Consider the following 24137-nt stretch of genomic DNA (forward strand, 5'->3'; position numbering starts at 1 on the left):
CCGAAGGCAGCAAATATGTATTAACATTCCCCAATACTTTGCATGCAACTGGTGAAAAGCGTAAAAAAGTGCATTTGAAGGAATGGATGAAAGCAGCAAATTTATTTATAAAGCTTCATTTTTAATTTTATTTTATTTTTTAACTTATGACTCCATTTCTACTGAGAAACAAAATACATTCAATATTCACATGGCTATCTCTCCACAGCTCAAAATTGAATTTGCTTTAGATCATTAGACATGAAGGTGCTCTGGAAGTCTGTCTGAAACCAGGGGGAACCTTCATACATAGTAATTGACTAACAGCAGCGAGACAGTACGGCTTCTTTCGTATTCAAATTCAATGCTTTGGGTGGGGGAATCTTTGAGACAGGTCTTGGGGATACGTGAGACCCAAAAAAATAAAATAAAATATTCACAAAAACGGCATGTTATATTACAGGTCTCTGGTCTTCTGAGGTAAAGCTGTTGCTAGCATTTTGGAGCAGTGCTGCTTTCAGAAGCAGGTGCTGCTGACAGCTCGTCTGCATGGCTGTCAGCGCTCGGGAACGAGTTCTGAACAAGGTGTCCTGAATGAAAAAGACTTGGTCAAAGCAGAACAGGGGATGGGGGAGCATGGCCCGATGCAGCGCTAATGCTCGTAATTGGAAAGTTTGAGAAGTGAGCTTAGAAGACAGGCTTAGCAAACACAAACAGACTTGAAGTGTCAGAAGAAGAGCTAGGGACTGAGGTGGGTGTAGAGATGGAGGAAGGGGGATAAGTGTGACAAGGGAATGTGCTGCTATCACTTTCTTCCCCAGGCAAACACTCACTGACAGAGGGAGAGTTCAGCCTGACAAAAGAAGATCCAAACGTATGGGTAAAAATGCAGCAGGGATAAAACAAGAATAGAAAAACCAATAGGACAAAGTCAAAATACAAGAAGACTTGAACCAGTGTTAATTTTGGTAGGCTTTTTTGATTTAGTCTTAGTCTTAGTTTTTAAAACTAAAAGGATTAATAGTCTTAGTCACATTTTAGTCATTCGAGTCTTTCATAGTTTTAGTCGACGAAAAGTCATTGCATTTTGCCAAACTGTTTTATATGTAGTTTTCAAATTAAAATAATCATTCATTCATTCTCTCTTTAAACCAAATCAATTAAGCTTATGAGATAATTTGAATCAAGGACAACAGAAGTGAAAAAGGAGCAACTTATAAAACTATATATATATATATATATATATATATATATATATATATATATATATATATATATATATATATATATATATATATATAATATAAAGAAGCACAATTAGACAAATACAATAGATATACAAATTAAACTTTTTTCAAATACTGTAAATTTTACTTAACATGTATACATTTATTTAACATCTTTTGTTGGTTAACATTAATGACAGATAGGTATTTAATTTGGAATGCTGTCCTTTAAAGACAGAAGGCATGCATGAAATACTGACACACGTTCAGTTTTCACACACCTGTTCACATTCACTTAATCCATAATCAACTGTATTTACGCGAGATACTAAACACATGATAAACATTTGGATTGTTGTGTGTGTATTTGAGCGCTGTATGTGAGTAACTGAGGAAGTGGAGCACGTGCGCAAGAGAGAACACTTCTGTCAGCGCGGTTCCGCCTATCCCGTCTTCACTAACTTTAATTTAATCGACAACTAATTGTGATTCCCGGGAAAAACGGGACATCTGGTTACCTTACCCCTACCACTTTGGGTGCCGAGGCCATTGTTTCAGATCGCTAGTTCGCGTTTTATTAGTCTAACCATCCACTGCGGCTGCCATACTGAGACTAGATATGCGAACGGCCCTTATCCAATCACAATCCAATGACAGGGACGCACATTTTGAAAGACAATAGCCTATAGCAGTGGTTTCCAACCTTTTTCAACTCGCGGCCCACACAACCAAACACATATGTTTGCGCGGCCCACTGCAAAAAAATTAACTGACCCCGCTATTGTTGGGTTAATAACTTAGTACTCTAGATTGTTAACTGTATTTATTGAATGAACTATGGCTGTGCGATATGAAAAAAAAAACCTATCGCGATTTATTTGATCAATTTTGCTATTTCGATTTAAATCATAATTTGACACACACAGATATGCTTTACAGTCATAAATGCATTCAAGATGAATTTGAAACATATTTCCAAAAGAAAACTAATTAGAGCTTTATCAAAAAGTTGTAACGTCTCTAGAACTGACATAAGTCAAAATAATCACTATAGTAAACACAATTTCTAGACTTATGGCAAAAATATATAGGCTAAATCCCGTGTCCAGGGACTTTTTTTTTTCTTTTTTGCCATGCATTGGTCATAGAGCTCATTAATTGTAATGGTGCCTCAGGTGTTGAAATAGATTTGTTATACATTATACAGGTGCACATGTACTCCGTTTGCAGTGTGTATAATACAGCATGTGTCTGCGTTGCAGAAGCAGCAGCGAGAGCGCGTTAATGTAATGCGAAAGCACATTAAAATAATGCACGAGCGCGAATCCCTCTGTTCGCACGCGGATTTCCTTTGCTCTGTCACAAAACCAGGCGTGCTTGCTCAGATACATTCTGCTCTGGCACGGAGAGAGTGTGCGCACTTAAAACGTGTCTCCTCTCACTTAAACTGCGTCTTGTGCACTCAACTCTGCTCATGTGCTAGATATTAATTATTTTTGCACGTTTTTATTTCTAGCTTTTTACCGCGTGCAGTGTGAACGCTCTGATCCGTTAACATGGGCTCGGAAAAAGGCGCATCACAGACAGTGTGTGAACCTGGAGTAGGCATATGCCCAGTCTGTTCTGTTCTCGCGCTAGGCGCTGCATTCTGATTGGATCGCATAGTATACTGCGGGAGGTCAGGGCCGCGGAAACGCTCACGCTCGTGCACGCTCAAATCGTGATTTTATGACGATTTCTATTAATCGCACAGCCCTAGAATGAACTGGCAACGAACAGAAAATAAAATATGAAATTATGTTATTATGTTATGACTTAGACATTTTTACATAGATTAACAATATTATTATTTCTTCTGCATTGGCGGCCCACCTGCAATACCACCGCGACCCACTAGGGGGCCGCGGACCACAGGTTGAAAACCACTGGCCTATAGGATGCATTTTGAACGGTAGTCCTAAAATAACATTATAGTCCAGTCTCGTCTAGTTAATGAAAACACGGCATAAATTTCGTCATCAGATATTATTTTTAGCTCGCAATGTCTCGTCTTAGTCACATAAAAAATGTTCATTAACTAATATTTTTCGTCATCGTCAACGAAACTAACACTGACTTGAACTTTAAAATCTGTTATGTGAGAGAAGGATTATCATTTGATACTGGAGTTTGTGACCCAAAGTACATCAAACCAAGTTAAATGAACATCACATCCAACTCTAAATGATTATAACACATGATTAGAAACCAGACTAAACTCTTATATTCATGTGTCAGTGTGTCAGGAGCTTTAAGTGTAGATGTCTCTGTTGATTATAATGAAAGCAATCTAATTTGATCACATTACAATGTCTGATTGCTAGTACTTTACATATATCATGTCTAAATGGCATGACACATAGCATCCAAATTTCAAAAACATTATGACCAGAGTCTGCCTGAAGTCTGCCTAGTAACAGAATCAGATGCATTTACCAGTGCAGAGAACTTTGCCAAAACATTAAACATAAAAAAATCAATGTATTATATTATTCTGACACGGTCAATGTCATGACCGACCTATTGTCCCAAATCCAGACGGTAAAATGTGAGCAGGTGGTGCTACGAGGTAGGTCACAGCTATGAAGTTCTTAAGTCTGGTCTCCTCCGTGCAAAAGGTGTCCTGATGGACACAGGTGGCCAACTAAACAGACGTAACACCTCCAGAGCAATGACCTCCTGATCCAGTGTCTCTGGATCTACTGCACTCAGCATGGCACCAACTTTAGTTCCACCACCACTCAAGGACGCCACCCCACATGGACACATAAATACTTTTTAATTTGCATTTGAAATAAAAGACCCTTAGAGGGACATCCACTCCTTTCCCACTCTATCCATCTACATGTCAGTACTTAGAACTGGCAAAATGACAACAGACCTTTTTCAGAGACTGTGATTATGTTTTCAACATTTTCCAATGTTGTCAATTTTTTACAATATTTTTTAATTTATAATACTATACTTTGTGTTTTCTTAATTTAATGTCAAGTGTTTCTAATACAAAAGCTGAGGGAATAATGGTACATTTTTATATCTTTCTCTCATCTGACCAATATAATCAATCTCTCAATATTTTATCCTCTTTTGGAAAGTCATAGAAAGGCTATTGTGGACTTACTTATTTTATTTTATTTTTTGCTCTTGGGGCCATTCACCAGAAATTTACCCAACTATAACTTCCGCCTCTGAGAAACTGAGAAATGTGAAAAAGGTCCATGCAAAGGTAAGGGCTATGATCTGACAGCCATTTCTTTATTACTGCATGAAAAAAAAACAATTTTAAAAATGAAAAATATATTTACTATAAGCATTTTTAACTATGATTGCCAAGCCCTAATGACAAATTACTTAATTATTAATGTGCCACACGGTGTTGTAAAATTCCATCAGTGAAAGCTTCCAAAAATAAAACAACAAACAAAGCATGAGTGAGAATCAAATGCATAAAGAATGAGAAAGAGAGAGAGAGCAAACAAGTGAAAAACAAGCAGATCTGCTTGAACTATGTGAGCCAGTGGAACAGTGAAGTGGCTTCAATGTAATCCCTCTGACAGTCGGACGTGACGCTGGTCATTTAATCACTCTAACCACCTGACTGGAGTCATTAGCCTGTACTCACCTGGAGTGGTGAAGCAACTTTAAGAGACCTTCAGGCGTGAAGACTGTAGACCAGAGGTTCAGTAATCATTCTAACCCTGCAGTGATCATACATCACATCTCTAATAAAGACTCAGATCAAAGATATTTTCAGCAGCTCTCACTATTACTACGACCTTTCCTGCTCGAAACAGAACAGTTCTCCAGACATCAAAGGACCTCCAAGAGGTGGGCATCATCTTATTCATCACTGGTTTTCAATTCAAAATTGTTGAGCCATGAAGAAAAAAAATTAGGGATGCACTGAAATGAAAATTCTTGGCAGAAGTTGAAACAGAACAAAATGAAACACTGGGTCAAAGTCCGTATTACATAAATTAAATAGCCAAAATGTGCTTTAAAACTTAACACTTTACTTACCACTGAACATTTTTAATGTAGCAGACAGTATACCAATACCCTTCTTTTAAATGGGTCATTTGATGCTTTTTTAAAGATCATTATTTTGTGTATTTGGTGTAACAGAATATGTTGACATGCTTTAATGTTCAAAAAACTAATTATGTAGGTCCTCTATGCCTCACCCCTCTCAAACGAGTCGTTTTCTACAAAAAGTCCCTCCTTCTGACAAGTGCAGTCTGCTCTGATAGACAACTGACCCAGTGCATTGTGATTGGCCGAACACCGCAAGCACTTGCCGGAAATGTAATGCCCCTTTCCATAGTCACGATCTTCATCTTTCAAAATAAATGTAAAGACAGTTAATAATGTCCTTTTTTTTACCTTAGTTTTACCATCAGTTCGAGTCACATGACAGACACAGTAATGAAGCTCATATGTGTTTGCAGCAGAGGTGGGTAGTAACGAGTTACATTTACTTCGTTACATTTACTTGAGTAATTTTTTGGGGTAACGAATACTTTTCGGAGTATATTTAAAGATGGGTACTTTATACTCTTACTTGAGTAAATTTTTGGGGAAAAATCTGTACTTTTACTTCGTTACTTTGGGCGACGCTCCTCTCGTTACTTCATCTTAATGCAATAAATGTTAGGTGCTTCAGTTTATTCCAAACGCGCCGTCTACTTTTCTCTGGGCAATGAGCGATTGCCCTTTCGCGAATGATTCATTCTTTTGAGTCAATTCTGTTCAAAGGCTTGATCAAACCAATTGGCAAATGAGTGAATTGGTTCATGAATCAGTTTGAATGATTCGTTCAGTTCCCTGCCGCACGCGTCTGAAGTGGTTCACTCGGAGTTGTAACGTTTAAGAACAGAAAGAGCGTTGAAAACGTGGCTGGAACTGCACTGAATTGAAATCTGCAAAGGCTATTATTTGCTAGCGATGGAGATCCTTATTAGATGAACACCGCGTGTGCTGTCTACTGTTTAACAGGTAATAACTTGGGCTACATTCGATTACAGTACACGATACCACTGACATTAGTTTGTTGTACGTGTGTGGCTTATAACAGAGGGGAGTCAAGTTGAATGCAGCTTCCAAACGACAAAAATAGCCGAATTTTAATACAATCACACCGGCGTGAGTACGTTCAGCAAGTCATATAATCAGCTGCTAAATTCAGATCTGTGATCGCTGGCTGGCGCTGAGCCAGAGATAGATGCGTTTATACAGCGCTGCGCATTATAACCAATCACACATGATTCTTTTGAGCTTATTAAAGCATTGGCCAATCAGAGGTGTTCAGATGAGTCATCGCTGAAATGCCTGTGCTTCCTTCACTCGCTCACTGACTGAATACCTCTTTCTGGCGAATTCTCTCGTCAGAAACAACAAAGTGCAGATGTGTGTGTACGAATCTATAATTAAGATATTGATTTCACAGTGTTAACAGTTTCAGTGATTTTAATGGGAGTTTCTGAGAGTGATTGAAATCTAGACTGTCTGTGAAAATTATCTTTAATAATGTAAATGTTATTTGCTCTCTTTCTGAACAATGAAAGATTAGTAGCAATATTTATATCACATTAACTTTCAATGTTAAATTCACATTTAATATAAAGTCAGTCATATTAAAAATATGTTATGGTATGACACCTATATCTGTTACTTAAGTAAACAGACAGGGTTTTATAATAAATTACATAAATTGGAGTAAAGGCTGATGAAATATATACATTTATACACGCACACATACATTACATACATTTTATCTATATATCTAAATAAAAATAGGCTCAGTATATATGACCCAAAGTAACTAGTAACTAACTACTTGAGTAAATGTTTTATCCGATACTCTTTTACTCTTACTCAAGTAACTATTCAAGACTAGTACTTTTACTTTTACTTGAGTAAATATTTCTAGAAGTACTTTTACTTTTACTTGAGTACAGTTTTTGGGTACTCTACCCACCTCTGGTTTGCAGTACACAAGCCACAGACGGTTAAGACAGCTGACAGCTGACCCTCTCACTCTCTCTCTATCACATGCGCATGCGCCCACGCACGTACAAACACACTCAACGCACAAAGTTCTGCATTTGAAAATTCAATAGCAAATACCCAAACTAATAACAAAACATACTTATAGTAGCTGATTCAGAGTGCCAGATTGTCGTAGCAAAGTCAGAATAACCTATTCTCCTAGGTTCACAAAATGGTTGTCCATAAAATGTGTTGCTGTTCTGTTGTAAGCAATCTTAAAGGTTCCTAAACGCATCTACTTTCGGATGGCAAAATAAAGTGCTTTTGCTTTTACCTAGAAACACACAGCATCTCCCTGATATGGCTGCTTAAACACTAGCTGCGGTTACTGAAACATATCCTTCAGTCTTTGCGTGAACATTTGGGTGGCATTATCAAATATTTCCACATAGTGATGTAGACATGTGGGGGCGTGTTTGAATGAGCCGTTTAAGGGGGCGTGACAGAGTCTTAACTTTGATGAAGAATATCTCTTTGGATTTGAGACTTCAGTCTTTGCAACTTTACAGCTCTTCTTTATGCACCAAGAGCTTGTAACACTCCAAAAAGCAAGGAAAAATTGAAATCGCATCATATGACATTTTTGGGAAGATTTTTGTTGCACATATCGCATTGTCACATGCCTTGTAAAAATTAAATGATTCCAAACTGCAGACATGTTTGTTGCATTAGTGCGTACCTCTATTTGATTGCGTCACATCATTGTTCAGTACAATTTATTTGTCTATTCATATAGATTTTGTTGCTATTTTCAGCGGAATAATTTAGGTTGCCGAATATTTGGTGCATCCCTAAAAAGAACAGTTGAGGCTGGACACTCCAAACACTCAATTTTCTTCTTAATGGTTTTCTTGAAGTCGGTATGAAATGGAAATAGTGAAAGATATTTTCTTCCACATTGCGACATACATCTGAGTGTAACAGAATGTTTAAAAAGTGATGGTCAGTTGTTTAAAAATCAGTTGTTGATTGGATTTTGAGATTGTACCCAAAAGAACTACCCCATCAATTGTGGAGGGCCAGGGTTTTAGCTTAAATGTAGTAAATAAGTTTTTTGTAAAATTATACACTTCCCACAATTTATCCTAAGAACTGTCATTTCTCTCTCAAGACTTCTGTGAATGGGTAGTGAATCCATAGCACTAAAGTTATGAGTTATAAGTCACAGTACTAAAAAATGGGAACCTAAACTGATTGATTAGCAACATTTTTCAAAATACTGTATCTTTTTTTTTTGCACCTCTATCAGTGCTTTTTCTACCCAAGTATAGTGGCTTTCTTTACTTAGTGCCCGTTTATAGAGTTCATGGGTGTCTTTCTTCCTGATTTTGGAAATACAGGATATAGGCTAGCTTGTTTTTCCAAAAAAACTAATAGTTCTATAAATCAAACTTTGAGAAGAACTCATCAACCTTGGGAAATTGGTCACTGGTATGTAAACAATAAGATTTAAAAAAAGACTGTATAAAACGAATTTAATTATACTTCGTTTTAGAAATGTTTTTCGGAACTTGCTTGCATGCATGTCAAACTACCTCCTTTAGTACGTTTCATTCTTTTCCACAGTCCATCTGAGGTTATAGCGCAAGAGCTCACAGCAAAACAGGCAGTCTGAACACTTTCTGTGCCTGAAGTCCCACAAGGCCATTAACTGGTGTGTGATAGTATTACAACAGCTTCCAAGATAGAGGAAGAATATCCCAGTGATAATTTGAAGGAAGACTGGGAGAGGAAGTGTGTGGGTTGCAGAGAGAGAGAGAGAGAGAGAGAGAGAGAGAGAAGATGCAAGGCTCCTTTGGTGTTACTTCAAAGGAATGATGGCATCTTCAAATCATCTGATGCATTTAAGATGATGTAAGTACACTCTTACAGTGCTTCTGGCACACGCGAAACTTACCAGTACACTAGACTGTATGATCATAGCGGAAACAGATTATAGAAGATTAAACAGCCTTAAAGATGTACACGTAGGTCTTTACAGTATATCATTTCATGCAATGACTCACAACTGCAGAAGAGATCCTACTGCTTTTACTTTGTGTAGCAGCAGAACTTATGAATGAAAATATTAATTTAGCCACATAAATACACCACAAATGTAATAAAACTTCCACATGGTCCATTTTCACTGCTGCTCTTGTGGAAACTGAAATAAATATGCTAAATTTGTCACCAGAGGAAATTGGAACATCTTTACATATCTGGGCAGGAGCAAAAAGGGATGCCTGCTTGCCAACTAAAATTAAATAAAGCCTTCAGAGCTCTGTATGTAAATTTAAAACTATAAGGAGGCAGCCCTGGCACCCATTTCTGAACAACCCTATTGAGGCAGTCAGCTAAGCAAAAGAGCCCATAAATAAATGACATGCTCATAAACACACTACTGTAAATACATAAATAAGTTAAAAGATACACCCAACAAAACATAAGCAGAATATGAAGTTATTACAGCATAGGGACCTATGAATTATTCCTACATCCTCCATTATATCTTGTCCAGCCACTTCTGTAGATGTTTGACAAGTCAATATGAGCTCACAGCACATTTACACCAATTCAAGATGTCTTTCAAAATATCAGTCCTTTTCAAAATGAAACTGGATAGCATGGCACGGGGAAGTCGTGACCTAGTGGTTTAGAGAGTTTGACTCCTAACCCTAAGGTTGTGGGTTCGAGTCTCGGGCTGGCAACTACGACTGTGGTGCCGATAATGTGTGTGTTCATTGTGTGTGTGTGTGTTCACTGCTGTGTGTGTGCACTTTGGATGGGTTAAATGCAGAGCACGAATTCTGAGGATGGGTCACCATACTTGGCTGTATGTCACGTCATATCATAAAGTACGTAATTTTGTATCTACACATTTCACCTTTCATATAAATCACACACAAAATACTTCAAGAAATCTAAATCTTGTCATCACTGACATTTTTCTTGACTTCATCTTTTTGGGTCGGCAAAGTCTGAATACACTGCGAGCGTCATGCGCACTTCAGTATGTGTGTTGTAAATAAACCGTGTGTCTGCGCTATTCATTCACACAGAGACACGCAGAGCATGCAAGATTCATATTAAAATAGTATATTTGCAGCTTAATATTCACAGACATTAGTCCATGTTGCGTTTTCATTTAAGTGTACTGACCTACTTTTTATTTATTCACCCAAATTTTGGCAAATGTGACATTCTGCGTTTAACAGTAAATTCCATTTTTATGACCCGAGTCATATGACTCAGTTTTCCACATTGCGGAAATCATAGGGCCCTATGTTGATTTAAATGACAAAACATTGAGATTATAAAAGGAAAGGTCAAGTGCAGCTGGCTTTGGTAGTGCCTGTACTCACCTCAATGAGTTTTCGCTCATAGCTGGCAGCCAGTTCCTCTATATCAGCCACAGATCGGTTTTGCGGGGCTGGAGGGGGACTGTCACAATTCCTTTGAATGGTTAATGCTGGGGAAAAATTTTTACACACATTAGGAAATGCAATCAAATGAAAACAATAAATAAAATTAAATTAAATGAAAACAAGATTTAAAAGTCTACATTTTTAAATACTTTCTCCCACCCCAGTTCATTGTGCACAGTCAAATGAAAAGAGTGTAAATGTTGTGACACTTTCAACATTGCCTTTAGTTCCAGTACAACCAATGGCATGAGTTGGGTTGTGTCTAACTGTTTGACGAACATAGGAAACAAGGAGCAGAGGATGCAGTATAAGATGTCTGGAAACAAAAATTTTTGCAATCTGCAATTTGGTTGCACTAAAGGTGGCAAATTTACACACTTCAGCTTTAAGGCAAAACAGATTCAGAAATTTCCTTTATATGATTATGTCTTGTAAAAGTTTGGGAAAAACAATACAATTTGAGATGCTTGTTGTTCACACCAGCAAACTTAGGCTTCCTCCAGTGCTGCGGAGCTATACCCTTTAAATCTGGTGTAATCTAGTTTCAGTTGAGCCGTCTGTGACGGTTGAGTTCATAAGCAGCAGAACAGAATCTTTTACCAATTGAAAACTCAATTAAAATCTGTGACTTCTCACAACACAAATGTTGCTTGAGGCACCACCGGACAGCGGAGTTGAGGAAAGCAATAAGAAAATAAATGCACCCAGGACCTGGCCGACTTTCAACTGAACAGCTGTTAGATTCTCTTATTTCTTCATTCTCAAAGGAGAAAGAAAATCCAGATATTTCCAGGGCAGAAAGAAAACTACACGCAAAAAGGTTTTTTTGTGTAAATCCAAAATATTTTTTGGAGCAATAGAGGATGTAAATGTCACAAATTGACTGTCACTGCAGTTCTAAGTCAGGGCAGAAGCAATTTTGCATGCTAAAAGTCTAGTGTCACCACATCTTAACAGCAATTGGCTGATAAAGTGTGGCTGGATCATCAGAATGGTGGAAATACGCTCACAAAGGGTACAGAGGGCAAAAATGTTAGTGATGAGGAGCTGGTGCTCAGCTGAAAAGTTTGTCATAAAGCTGTGAACAAGTCTATGTACAAGTCAACAATCCTGAACAGTATCAGCTCACCCGCACACACTCGCCCTTTACTTAAGTGCTGAATCTTATCAGTGCCCTGCCAATAGTCTATGCGTCCCACTAACTCACACGCCACTACTATCAGCAAAAGTGGACTGCTCTCAAATTAGAGCTCAACCTTGATTTCAGTCCACCACAGTCATGCATGAATGTATTAATAATAAATACATTTATATTAGAGATGCACGGATTGCAATTTTCTTGGCAGATTCCGATTTCCGTTTTTTTTTGCCAAATACCGATTTTTGCCAATACCGATTTTTTTTCTAAGAGCTATAATTGACAGCATATACAAACAAAAATCTATTTTTTCTTCAACACAACTTTTTATTTTAATAAAAAAAGAAAAGTAAAAAGTTAATAATAAGAATAACAAAATAAAAAAAAATTGCAAATAACAGCACAAATGTGGTGTAAGTGCGAAACCTGCGTGAATGACTAAAATAATGCACAATACAAGCACTATTTAACTAGAGCAAATGAGACATGTGTGAGAGAAAAGGTGTCGTCGGAGAGAAAAGAGCTAGAATGTGCAGCAGACGTTTTGCCATTCCGGGCCGATCACAAGGAAAATCTGCCGAATCTAATCCCTGGCCGATCGATCGATGCATCTCTAATTTTTATATAATTATGGTGTGTGAAGTTTATCACACTGTGGGAGATAGGGCATCTACACATAAAAGTTTATGCTGTGTCAGATAATAAATAAAAAAAATAGATTTAGACATACCACAGCAGATTTTACATCATATATGGGGTCCAAAATTTGACATTCAATAATCAGTTGAGAAACTGAGAAATAAATAAATGAATTGAAGAACTGATGCATCATTTCAATGATTAAAGTGGATACATTTATCCACACTAGACTTTGATTGTACAATCAAAATAATAAATAAAAATACAAAACAATAAGTATAAAAGTTACTAATAGAAATAATAATAAAAAATTAAAATGGTTTTAATTTGTGACCACAAATTGACCGATTAATGGATTATTTATTTATATTCTCAAACTCTCTATTAACGATTTCATTACAAGGCAGCAATCTACTGGCAATCACTGCACTCATGTAATATAAGCTGACATTTGTTGAGACCATTTCATGTGTACTTTTTAAAAAGCAATTTGCATTCATGATCATAAAAAAGTTTATATAATTTCTGAAATGTAACAGAAGATGAGATCTGTGTCTAAGTAAGGGTAATTTATGTTAAAGCAAAAGTTATATATATATTTTTTTATCTTATTTCTGTTCAAAAAAAAGTTATTCGAGAGCTTTCATCTCAAGAAACCAGGAAAAAAAAAAAAAGTCTTAGAAGTCTACTATGTGAGTGAATGAACGTAGGTTTGACAGACACATGCAAAATTAGTGTCTGTTTACGTGCTGAAGAAAAAGAAAGAAGAAAAAACGAAGAGTTAATGAGAGTGTTGATCAAAGTAATCTCCATTCATTTTCCCATCATGCAGCAGTCGCTTCCTGTGAGACAGCTTGAGATAACAACAGCATATCATTCCATCAGCGAGCGATCTCTACTAAGTACAGGACACAGTCAATTTGACGCCCAGACGTGAAATTGCATACCAAACACCCATCGCAACCTTAAAGGGCAAACGCAGAGGGTTCTGAAGAGCAAATTTGAACATCCGGAATCCTCGTTCCTCCATTAAAATCTGACTATTATTGAGAAATTAGGCAACAATAGGTGATTTAAAAGACAAAGGAGACACAGACTGAGTTGTTCTGCTTTTCTCTTGATGTAGGGACCTCAATAATTTCATCCTGTGTACGTTTCAGTAAAGGTACTCGACTGGATTCATATTTTTGTGCAGTTTTGAGTTTGTCATGGTCATTGTTAACATTTTCCTCCAGTACTTCACCATTTTTATATCACAAAATAAAATCCTAGAGGCAATTTCTAAATATAATTATGACACAAACTGCTGTATCACTAGGTGCTTTTTTTCCATCAAAGAAAGGGCATTTGCTGTGTAATCAGGCCCTTGAATAAAGATCAGACATCTGAAATTTATAAAACATCAGCGAATGTGTAAACAATGATAACACTAATGTCACACATCTTTATACAAAAAGTGATAAAGCAAGACTAACAGGAAAAAGGTCTGAGATGATTCTCTGGCAGGTGTTGAAAAACTATATATTTTTGTGTGTGAGAAAAAGTGAGTGAGTGTGTGTGTGTGTGTGTGTGTGTGTGTGTATATATATATATATATATATATATCTTGGCTGTGATTCGGCCATAGGCAAAATAATTTATATCAAATATTTATACCCAACATTTTAATTTTTTATTAAAATTTTAATTTAAGAAATTAAAAGAGCTATTACTAAGCAACATGGTGATGCTATGCCCTACAATTTTTCATAAGGAGATGAAAAGCAGCCAGTGTTTGATCAAGAAATCCCTTTTTTTAGCAATACATTTAAAATAACTAGGCCTGATTTAGCTTGTAATCTTCCAATGGCTTTCTTGCAAGAATCCTCTTGCTTTTCTGGATCGGTAAGAGAAAATACGCAATCAATGAAACAAAAACAACCTTGTTTCTTGTATAAAAAAAAAAAAAACTTCAAGATCTTCAAGAAAACGTAATAATTTGCATAAACATGACCATCTATATATCTCAGAGTCAGCATGTCTAATGAAGTATATAACACAGAACAAACTTCAGTTGTGTTATTCTAAATTGTACAGCACCAGTAAAAATCTTCTTAAACATTAAAAAAGGACCATATAATATCACCCATGATTTCCCATTTGCTTTCACATTTAGTTGTACTGTTCCTTAATATATATTTAAAAGTGTATACTTATCTGTGGGTGTGTGTGTGTGTGTGTGTGTATATGTGTGCGTGTGGGTTAGAAATAAAATCCTCATTATTCACATTAAGATCAAAGCTATTAGCTTAAGAAACTTGACCTGATAACGTCGTCTGCACTGAAAACATGGAACCAGCCTTGTTGTGGCTCATTAATTGTGAAAGTCTGAAAACATCACAGGCTAAAAGCCATAATGAGGATTCAAATCATCCTCCCCTAGCCTTAATATAACCCATGAATGACACATTCATTGATGGCCAGTTATTAGTCACCACAAGTCTCACCTTGAACCGCAGACTTGAGGTAGAAAGAAATGTGTTGCTTAAGTGAGAGGGGTGGTGGGGATGCTCGTTTTTCTAAGTGGGAAGCTACATTATTGGACATGTAACAATCTAGTTCCAGTCAGTATAATTGACTGCCATTTCTAAAAGTCAATCTAATTGCTTTTTCGTTATTGTGTTAATAGTCCTGACAGCAGTAAAGGGAAATCCCTCTCCCCATGAGAGGTTCCAGAGCCTACAGTCGATTAATTTGCCTCTTCGCCATAATTAAATGCACCGTGGCTGATAAACTTGCAGATGACTAATGACAAATGTTAAAGTAGGTCAAATAAATTATTTCATCCAGCCATCAAAAAAAATGGGATAAAGCAGCATTCAAGCAGTCTGGAGGCAACATTAGACAAGTTCTTCAATGTGATGGGGGGAGTCTTACAAAGTCTGAATACTAATCATGGCATCATGCCCGCATAGTTGTTTTGTTTACATCTGTCAGCCCCAAGGACTGATGCGAAAAAGAGAATGTGGGAATGTACTATGATTCTTCCAAGAGACATTCCCATCGTGGTTTGGTTATAATACAGTGATAATGTATAAAATGATTGAACTGACTGAATGTTTCTTTTTTAAAAGGATGCTGTGTGGGTATTCAGCACAACATTCAATTCAAGTATATTTGTATAGCACTTTTCACAATGCAAATCTTTCCAAAGCAACAGAAAATTAAAGTTTCTACATTATATTTAGTAATAGCTTATCAGTGGTGACTATCTCAAGTTCATGTCCATATGGTAGAAATTTACGGTAAAAATCAAGCAGTTATTTCATGACTGACATGTATTTAAACAGATGAACACTATTAACAGCAATAATTATATGTTGCTATCAAACTTTTAGCAAAATTTGGTCATTTTGTAAAAAGTATTATTTTATCCAAAACAAGATTAATGTGAATATGGCAATGTTTTATTATGTTGATTGTTCTACATATTGTTCCAGTTCATAAATCAGCGTGCTATAAATGCTCAACAACACCTACACTAAACCTAACCCATAATGTTAACAAAAGCAAAGATGAGATAAAAATGCATTAGCTGAAGCAACCATATTGCAAGTGCAATGCTGTACCAGATGAGCTACTGAGCAAGTTTCCTGCATTACTAAAGTTATATATATGAAGTTGGTAATGTGATGTTAGCATGAAACTAAATTAGGTTATAAACCATTTAGTAAGGTAAAAACATTTTGAGGTCATAGAATAGCATGTGCAAAGGACCACACAAAAATAAATAAATGTGACCTGTGCTGATACAAATATTCATATAATATTAGGGCTGCATAATTAATCGAATTTCTTATTGCAATTACAATTATGGATGCCACATTTACGTGATTCTTCAAAGCGGCAATTAATCCTTCAAAGTCCACTTATGTCATTCTATGTGCTTAAAATGCATTTTTTTTCTTTCTACATGTTAACTTAAAGGTTTTTCCCATTATTTTTAGTTTAAGTATATATTATAATACCATTCATTTTTTTACTTTTTAATAATTTAAAGAAGAAACCAATCCTATGTATAGTTGACATTATACTGTTATAAGCATGAGCCCCGTCAGACTGGTCGTGGCGGAGGTGTCGCAACAATATATAGTGATATTCTCAATGTTACCCAGAAAACAGGATACAGGTTTAACTCTTCTGAAATACTTCTGCTAAATGTTACACTGTCAGACATGCAAAAGAAATCTAATGTATCTCTTGCTCTGGCTACTGTGTATAGACCACCAGGGCCGTATACAGAATTCCTAAAAGAATTTGCAGATTTCCTCTCAGACCTTCTAGTTACAGTTGATAAGGTGCTAATCATGGGAGATTTTAATATTCACGTTGATAATGCAAATGATACATTAGGACTTGCGTTTACTGACCTAATAAACTCCTTTGGAGTCAAGCAAAATGTCACCGGGCCCACTCATCGTTTTAATCATACACTAGATCTAATTATATCGCATGGAATCGATCTTACTGCTATAGATATTGTACCCCAAAGTGATGATATTACAGACCATTTCCTTGTATCGTGCATGCTGCGTATAACTGATATTAACTATATGTCTCAGCGTTACCGTCTGGGCAGAACTATTGTTCCAGCCACCAAAGAAAGATTCGCAAATAACCTGCCTGATCTATCTCAACTGCTATTTGTACCCAAAAATACACATGAATTAGACGAAATTACTGACAACATGGGCACTATTTTCTCTAATACATTAGAAGCTGTTGCCCCCATCAAATTGAAAAAGGTTAGAGAAAAACGTACTGTGCCATGGTATAACAGTAATACTCACTCTCTCAAGAAAGTAACTCGTAGTCTTGAACGCAAATGGAGAAAAACTAACTTGGAAGTTTTTAGAATTGCATGGAAAAACAGTATGTCCAGCTATAGACAGGCTCTAAAAACTGCTAGGGCAGAGCATATCCACAAACTCATTGAAAATAACCAAAACAATCCAAGGTTTTTATTTAGCACAGTGGCTAAATTAACAAATTACCAGACGCCACCTGATTCAAATATTCCACCAACGTTAAATAGTAATGACTTTATGAATTTCTTCACTGATAAAATAGATAACATTAGAAATACAATAGCGAATGTAGATTCTACAGCGTCTAACACTTCAGTTTCATCCATCGCACCCAAAGATAAACTGCAGTGCTTTACAAATATAGGACAGGAAGAGCTAAATAAACTTATCACTGTATCTAAACCAACAACATGTTTATTAGATCCTGTACCCACTAAATTACTAAAAGAGCTGTTACCTGTAGCCGAAGAACCGCTTCTCAATATCATTAACTCGTCGTTATCTTTAGGTCACGTCCCAATACCATTCAAGCTGGCGGTTATCAAGCCTCTTATTAAGAAACCAAAACTAGATCCTAGTGTACTGGCAAATTATAGGCCTATTTCAAATCTTCCATTTATGTCTAAAATTTTAGAAAAAGTTGTGTCTGCTCAATTGAGCACCTTCCTGCATAAAAATGATCTGTTTGAAGAATTTCAGTCAGGTTTTAGGCCCCACCATAGCACAGAAACTGCACTTGTTAAAATTACAAATGACCTGCTCCTTGCGTCAGATCAAGATCAAGGATCTCATTTCTAGTTTTACTTGATCTTAGTGCTGCGTGCGACACCATAGATCATGACATACTGATAGATCGATTACAAAACTATACAGGTATTCAAGGGCAGGCTCTAAGATGGTTTAGATCCTACCTGTCCGATCGCTACCATTTTGTTTACTTAAATGGGGTGTCATCTCATTTATCATCAGTAAAATATGGAGTGCCACAAGGATCCGTCCTAGGTCCCCTTCTATTTTCAATATACATGTTGCCCCTTGGTAATATTATTAGAAAATACGGAATTAGCTTCCACTGTTATGCTGATGATACTCAGCTATATATCTCAACGAGACCAGATGAAACTTCCCAATTATCTAAGCTAACAGAGTGTGTTAAAAATGTAAAAGATTGGATGACAAATAATTTTCTCCAATTAAATTCAGATAAGACAGAGATATTAATTATTGGACCAAAAAACACCACACAGAATCTTGTAGATTACAATCTGCAGCTAGACGGATGTACTGTTACTTCCTCTACAGTCAGAAATCTGGGTGTTATATTGGACAGCAATTTGTCTTTTGAAAATCATATTTCCAATGTTACAAAAACTGCATTCTTCCATCTTAGAAACATTGCCAAGCTACGAAACATGTTATTTGTTTCTGATGCAGAAAAGCTAGTTCATGCATTCATGACCTCTAGACTGGACTATTGTAATGCACTTCTAGGTGGTTGTCTGCTTCGTCAATAAACAAGCTACAGGTAGTCCAAAATGCAGCAGCTAGAGTCCTTACGAGGTCAAGAAAATATGATCATATTACCCCAATTTTACAGTCTATGCACTGGCTACCTATTAAGTTCCGTATCAGTTACAAATTATCATTACTTACCTATAAGGCCCTAAATGGTTTAGCTCCTGCGTACCTAACTAGCCTTTTACCACGCTACAACCCATCACGCACCCTAAGGTCACAAAACGCTGGACTTTTGGTAGTTCCTAGGATAGCAAAGTCCACTAAAGGAGGTAGAGCTTTTTCACATTTGGCTCCCAAACTCTGGAATAGCCTTCCTGATAATGTTCGGGGTTCAGACACACTCTCTCTGTTTAAATCTAGATTAAAAACGCATCTCTTTCGCCAAGCATTCGAATAATGTATCTCTTAAATTGTGAGTGTAGTTGCATCTGCAAAATTATTTTTTTATCTTGGGTTAAACTAATTTTACTTTGTTGGATCAGCGGCTATGCTAATGATGTCTCTATTTTGTTTCTATGTTTTGCCACGGGATTTACATCCCGTGGTAACTAGGATTTACACAAGCTCCAGTCTGGATCCAGAACACCTGAGAAGAGATGATGCTGACCCTCAGAGGACCCCAGATGATGCTAACCTTGAATCAACAAACAGAACAAACAATTATTGCTACATGTGTGACTGCATCATATAATAACTATTAATTAATAATATTGATAGTTCATCGTCTAGCTGACTACGTCTTGTATTATTATTTTATTTTTATTTTTTTTCTAAAATCCTGTCAAACGTGCACAAACTACTAGCTACTACTAAATATTGTAGAAACATAATTTTCTGTAAAGTTGCTTTGTAACGATTTGTATTGTAAAAAGCGCTATACAAATAAACTTGAATTGAATTGAATTGAACATTTGAGGCTAAACCCTCTGAGGTATAAGGGTATTTTTGGGGCCTGGAGTAGTTTTGTCATGCCCTGACATTTATGTTTTTTTCAGTTGCTTATAAACATCTAAATTGCTAAAGTCTAATATCACTGTAATCAGCACAAACTGGGCTATAATAATATGATGTAATAATAATATGTGAACAGCATGTATGGGGCTGCACGATGTGTCGTTTAAGCATCGATATCGCAATGTACGAATACACGATGTGCAATGTAGGCTGTAATAGATGATCCATTATTCATTAACTGTACGGGCCAGCTGCTCGCGCGCGCGCGCGAGCGAGCGAGCGAGCGAGCGAGAGAGAGAGAGAGAGAGAGAGAGAGAGAGAGAGAGAGAGAGAGAGAGAGAGAGAGGGAGAGAGAGGGAGAGAGAGGGAGAGAGAGGGAGGGAGGGAGAGAGAGAGAGAGAGAGAGAGAGAGAGAGGGAGAGAGAGAGAGAGAGAGAGAGCGAGCGAGCGAGCGGACCCCGGCCTCACGCTCACCATCTTCAAACTACACGAGCGCTGTCTTGCTCTCTCTCCCTCGCGCATATTAATCAATTGACACGATGGTGTCGATGTTTAAATAATTTAAAATGAGAATGTAAGTGTGCTCACCCCATTTTTGTTTTTAAGAAAAAAATGAGATTCGATTTCATATCACAATATATATAGCAGAAAAATAAAATATCGCAATGTCATTTTTTTTTACAATATCGTGCAGCCCTAATGTACATGATTGTGTTTCTGAGAAAAAATTTGTAAAAAAAAAAAAAAAAAAAAAAAAACGTTCTATCACTTGAATAAGGCCATAAAACACATTCAGAACAATGGTTCCCAGGATTTTTGAGAACTAGAGCTTGTAGCCTAGAATTTTTCTTTCTAAATTATGTGAAAATCATCTTGTTTACTCACTCACGGAAAACAACAGATTGATTTACATTTTCTAAGAAACTTTTTGTTTGTTAAGCGTTACAATAAAGAATGTGAGAACAAAATAAATGTATAGATTTTTATGTTTGTAGTTTATTTGGAATATATTTAATTTTCCCACAAAATAATTTAATATTCACTTGCAAGTGCAGTTAAACAGTTTATTAAGGAACAATCAAAGCTGACATTCAAAGCTGAATTTTTTGTATCATTGCTCCAGACACACACTGATTTTCTACAAAAAAAAAAATTTTTTGTTATTAGTATCATTATTATTATTATTATTATTATTATTAATATTAATGTGTAAAAGAGCCAAGAATATTTTTTCAGTTTTTTGATAAATTGAAAGAACATCATTGTTTGTTACATTTGTTACATTTACATTTCTTTGTTACATTTATATTATTTACATCAAGCTTTTGTTTGTTATAGTGTATATTGTAATTGAAACTTCATAATGTTTCACTTGATTAAACATTTAGTCAGGAATTATAGTTTGGAAAAAGTCTAACGGGTAAAATGTTTACACGAATGAAAACTAGTACAAGTATATATATATATATATATATATATATATATATATATATATATATATATATATATATATATATATATATATATATATTAGGGCTGTAGCTATCGAATATTTTAGTAATCGAGTATTCTACCAAAAATTCCACCGATTAATCGAGTAATCGGATAAAATGTGTTTTTGCTTAATTTAAGGGCAATATTAATTGTGCAAAAGAAAATAAGACTCATGGGTCTCTTAAAATGAACAACTAAGTTTCCTTTTTTAGAATTTTTTATTTTTTATTTTTTAAATGCGTAGAATGCAATGCATACATCAAAAATAAACATTTAATTATTACCCATTGTTTCTTTGTCTGTACTTGTATTATGAACAATGACAATAAAGTTGACAGATGAATTAAGTGCATTTAAGTGCCATTCAGTTGGGGTTTTAAATAAAGCATTTTCTGAGATGCACATTAAACATTAAACACATAAAACATTAATTGAATTTATCTTTTAATTATTGAAAATTAACAACTTTTTGTTAAACAAAGGGGATTTACTATTAAAAATAAAACATGGAAGAAATGTTGTGTGATTAAACCTTAAAAAAATGTTTGATTTTTTTTTTTAGTAGTAGGCTATGTACATTCTGCTGAACAATAGTCTTTAACCAGACTTTTATTTTGACGGGTTGACGTACCTTTACAATTCTGTGTATGTGATGTGACGCTAATTTTACTCAAATCTAATGGTCAAATGCTCATGAAGTGACTGTCAGAGCAGTTCTGGAGATGTTGTTTATGTGTTCACGTCCTTATCATAGACTGTAAAAAAATATGGACAAAGCGTCTGTGACGTCACCCATAGACTTTCTGAAGAACGGGTTTGAAGCCGTTTATGGGGGGTATGGGCTGCGCCATCTTGGAAAATCTTGGGAAATCCTAACCCCGCCCACCTTCTGACGCAGCGCGCTTCACTCAGCTCGCTCTGCAAATTCGGTTATCTCTGTGTATATTTTAGGCAACGAAATATGTTATAAAACACCATACTAACTATTTTCGTTTTCATTAAATGAAATCTTAAACATTATAGCCACACAAATGTGGTTCAGGCAACGCATATTGATTATATTCAACTACACATAACGTTTGCCTATTTATGAAAAAACAAAATATAAAACACAAACCTGCCTCTTTTCATTTTAAATATAATATAAAAATATTAAACATTTTATGGTCCAGGCAATATGTGCATTTGTACTAAACAACAGATTTTGCTGTAAACAACATTACAGATCATCTTCGTTGTATTAAAATTTAAAATGACAAAACTCAACCCAGTCTCTTTTTGTTAAATTTCAGTTTTATCAATATTAGCCATTATAAAAGTATAAGTAAAAGGTATAAGAAGCTATACAAATAAAGCAAACAATTCAGTTAAACATACAAAGTCAGCGCTCTAGTCTAACCATACATCGGTAAAGTTAAATAGCTTATGAAGTTATGAAACTTCCCCTCAGCCAAACCGATTGCCCAGGGAAAAAATTACAGATTTACGAGACCAAAAATCGCCCATTAGATATACACAAGATGAATTATATCTCATGTTTAACCACTACAGAGACGCCAGAGTCCGCGGCATTGGCGGCAAACTTTAGAAGGTCTAGCCGGGGAAAGACTGCTTCAGGCGGGGTACATGAACGCCGAGCGCCCGGTCATCGCTGGATCAACTGGATAAAATTTTCATAAATCTTTAAATAAACCACAGATTTGAGCTTTAAACAACTACATTCTCGCCTGAAAACCTCTTAAAACTACATTTCATGATACAGAAACAGTAGTATTATATGTCAACTGTATTAAAAAATGGCGCTTCTTGTTGTCATTCTCCGTGGCGCTGCCTTGTCAGCTGTCAATCAAGCTGTCACTCAAAGTTAACCACACCCTTATTGTCATATATTTTATATCTAAATACGATCTAAACTAATGAGTTAGAAAAAAAATCACCCCCCTCACAGTTGTCAGGCACTCGGAAGCTATCGAAAAATACAATAAAAGTCCATGGGACCAACTTGTAAAAACATGAATTTATGCTGTGAAAACGGACATTTTAACATGGGGGCTATGGACATTTGCTCCCTTTTGGGACCTTCCCCTGGCGGATTTTCGATGTATTGCAGTTTTTCGCACTTCCGGGTAGGCTTCATTTTTCAGATCAGAATGTTGCCGCTTGGTCCTTATTTAGTGAGACAGAAGATGCTAAAATTACCGCGAGCGTCACGCACGCTTCAGTGTGTGTTAATAAAGGAAGAAGCGCTTCTGCTCCATTCATTAACAGAGACACGCAGAACATGCATAATTCATATTTAAAACCCTAGTTGTTGTATGCCAGCTCTATCATGCAATGGACACATGCCACGACGTTCTCTTTACGTTTGCCTGCGCCCTAAAATTAAAACAATGCTGACTCCTTGGCTGCATCCGAAAACTTAGTAAGGTGACTTGCTGCCTCGCCGTCCTATCAGGCAATGACTTTGCAGGCAGCGTTTTTGCATGAAGGCACCTCACGAAACTGATTTTGGACAAGCTTCTAATGCAGCGTAATGGTTTAATGATCTACAGCAAAATATAGAGAGCTTTGGTGATTACTAAGTGGATATTTTATTATTGCAATATTAATTTCTCGCTAGAAATGACATAAAAAGTATAAAACGTTGACCAGAAACATGCATTTACACACAAAATGACCACCGGCTGCAACTTTCAGACGCCATTTTTATTTTCTGGCTGAACTGTCAGAGAATGGAATGCACAGGATTGTGGGATATCCAAGGCAGCGAAGGATACATCTATGCTGCCTTCAAAAACCGGCCAGATGAAGGCATCGCAGGAGACAGGAAGTGAAGCTAACATTGAAT

The 24137-nt window shown here is 36.2% G+C and overlaps 1 protein-coding gene across 1 annotated transcript in view; it reads right to left on the bottom strand.

Moving 5' to 3' along the window:
• The window catches only part of LOC132121424 (sorting nexin-29-like), a 146065-nt gene that overhangs the window by 61339 nt on the left and 60589 nt on the right, over positions 1 to 24137 (bottom strand). Inside the window, exon 15 of the mRNA XM_059530782.1 lies at positions 10637 to 10743. Within this exon, the coding sequence (XP_059386765.1) occupies positions 10637 to 10743 (107 nt within the window). The remainder of the gene's footprint in view (positions 1 to 10636; positions 10744 to 24137) is intronic.

The sequence above is a fragment of the Carassius carassius genome, chromosome 39 (genome assembly GCF_963082965.1).
Source record: "Carassius carassius chromosome 39, fCarCar2.1, whole genome shotgun sequence".
Taxonomy (NCBI): domain Eukaryota; kingdom Metazoa; phylum Chordata; class Actinopteri; order Cypriniformes; family Cyprinidae; genus Carassius; species Carassius carassius.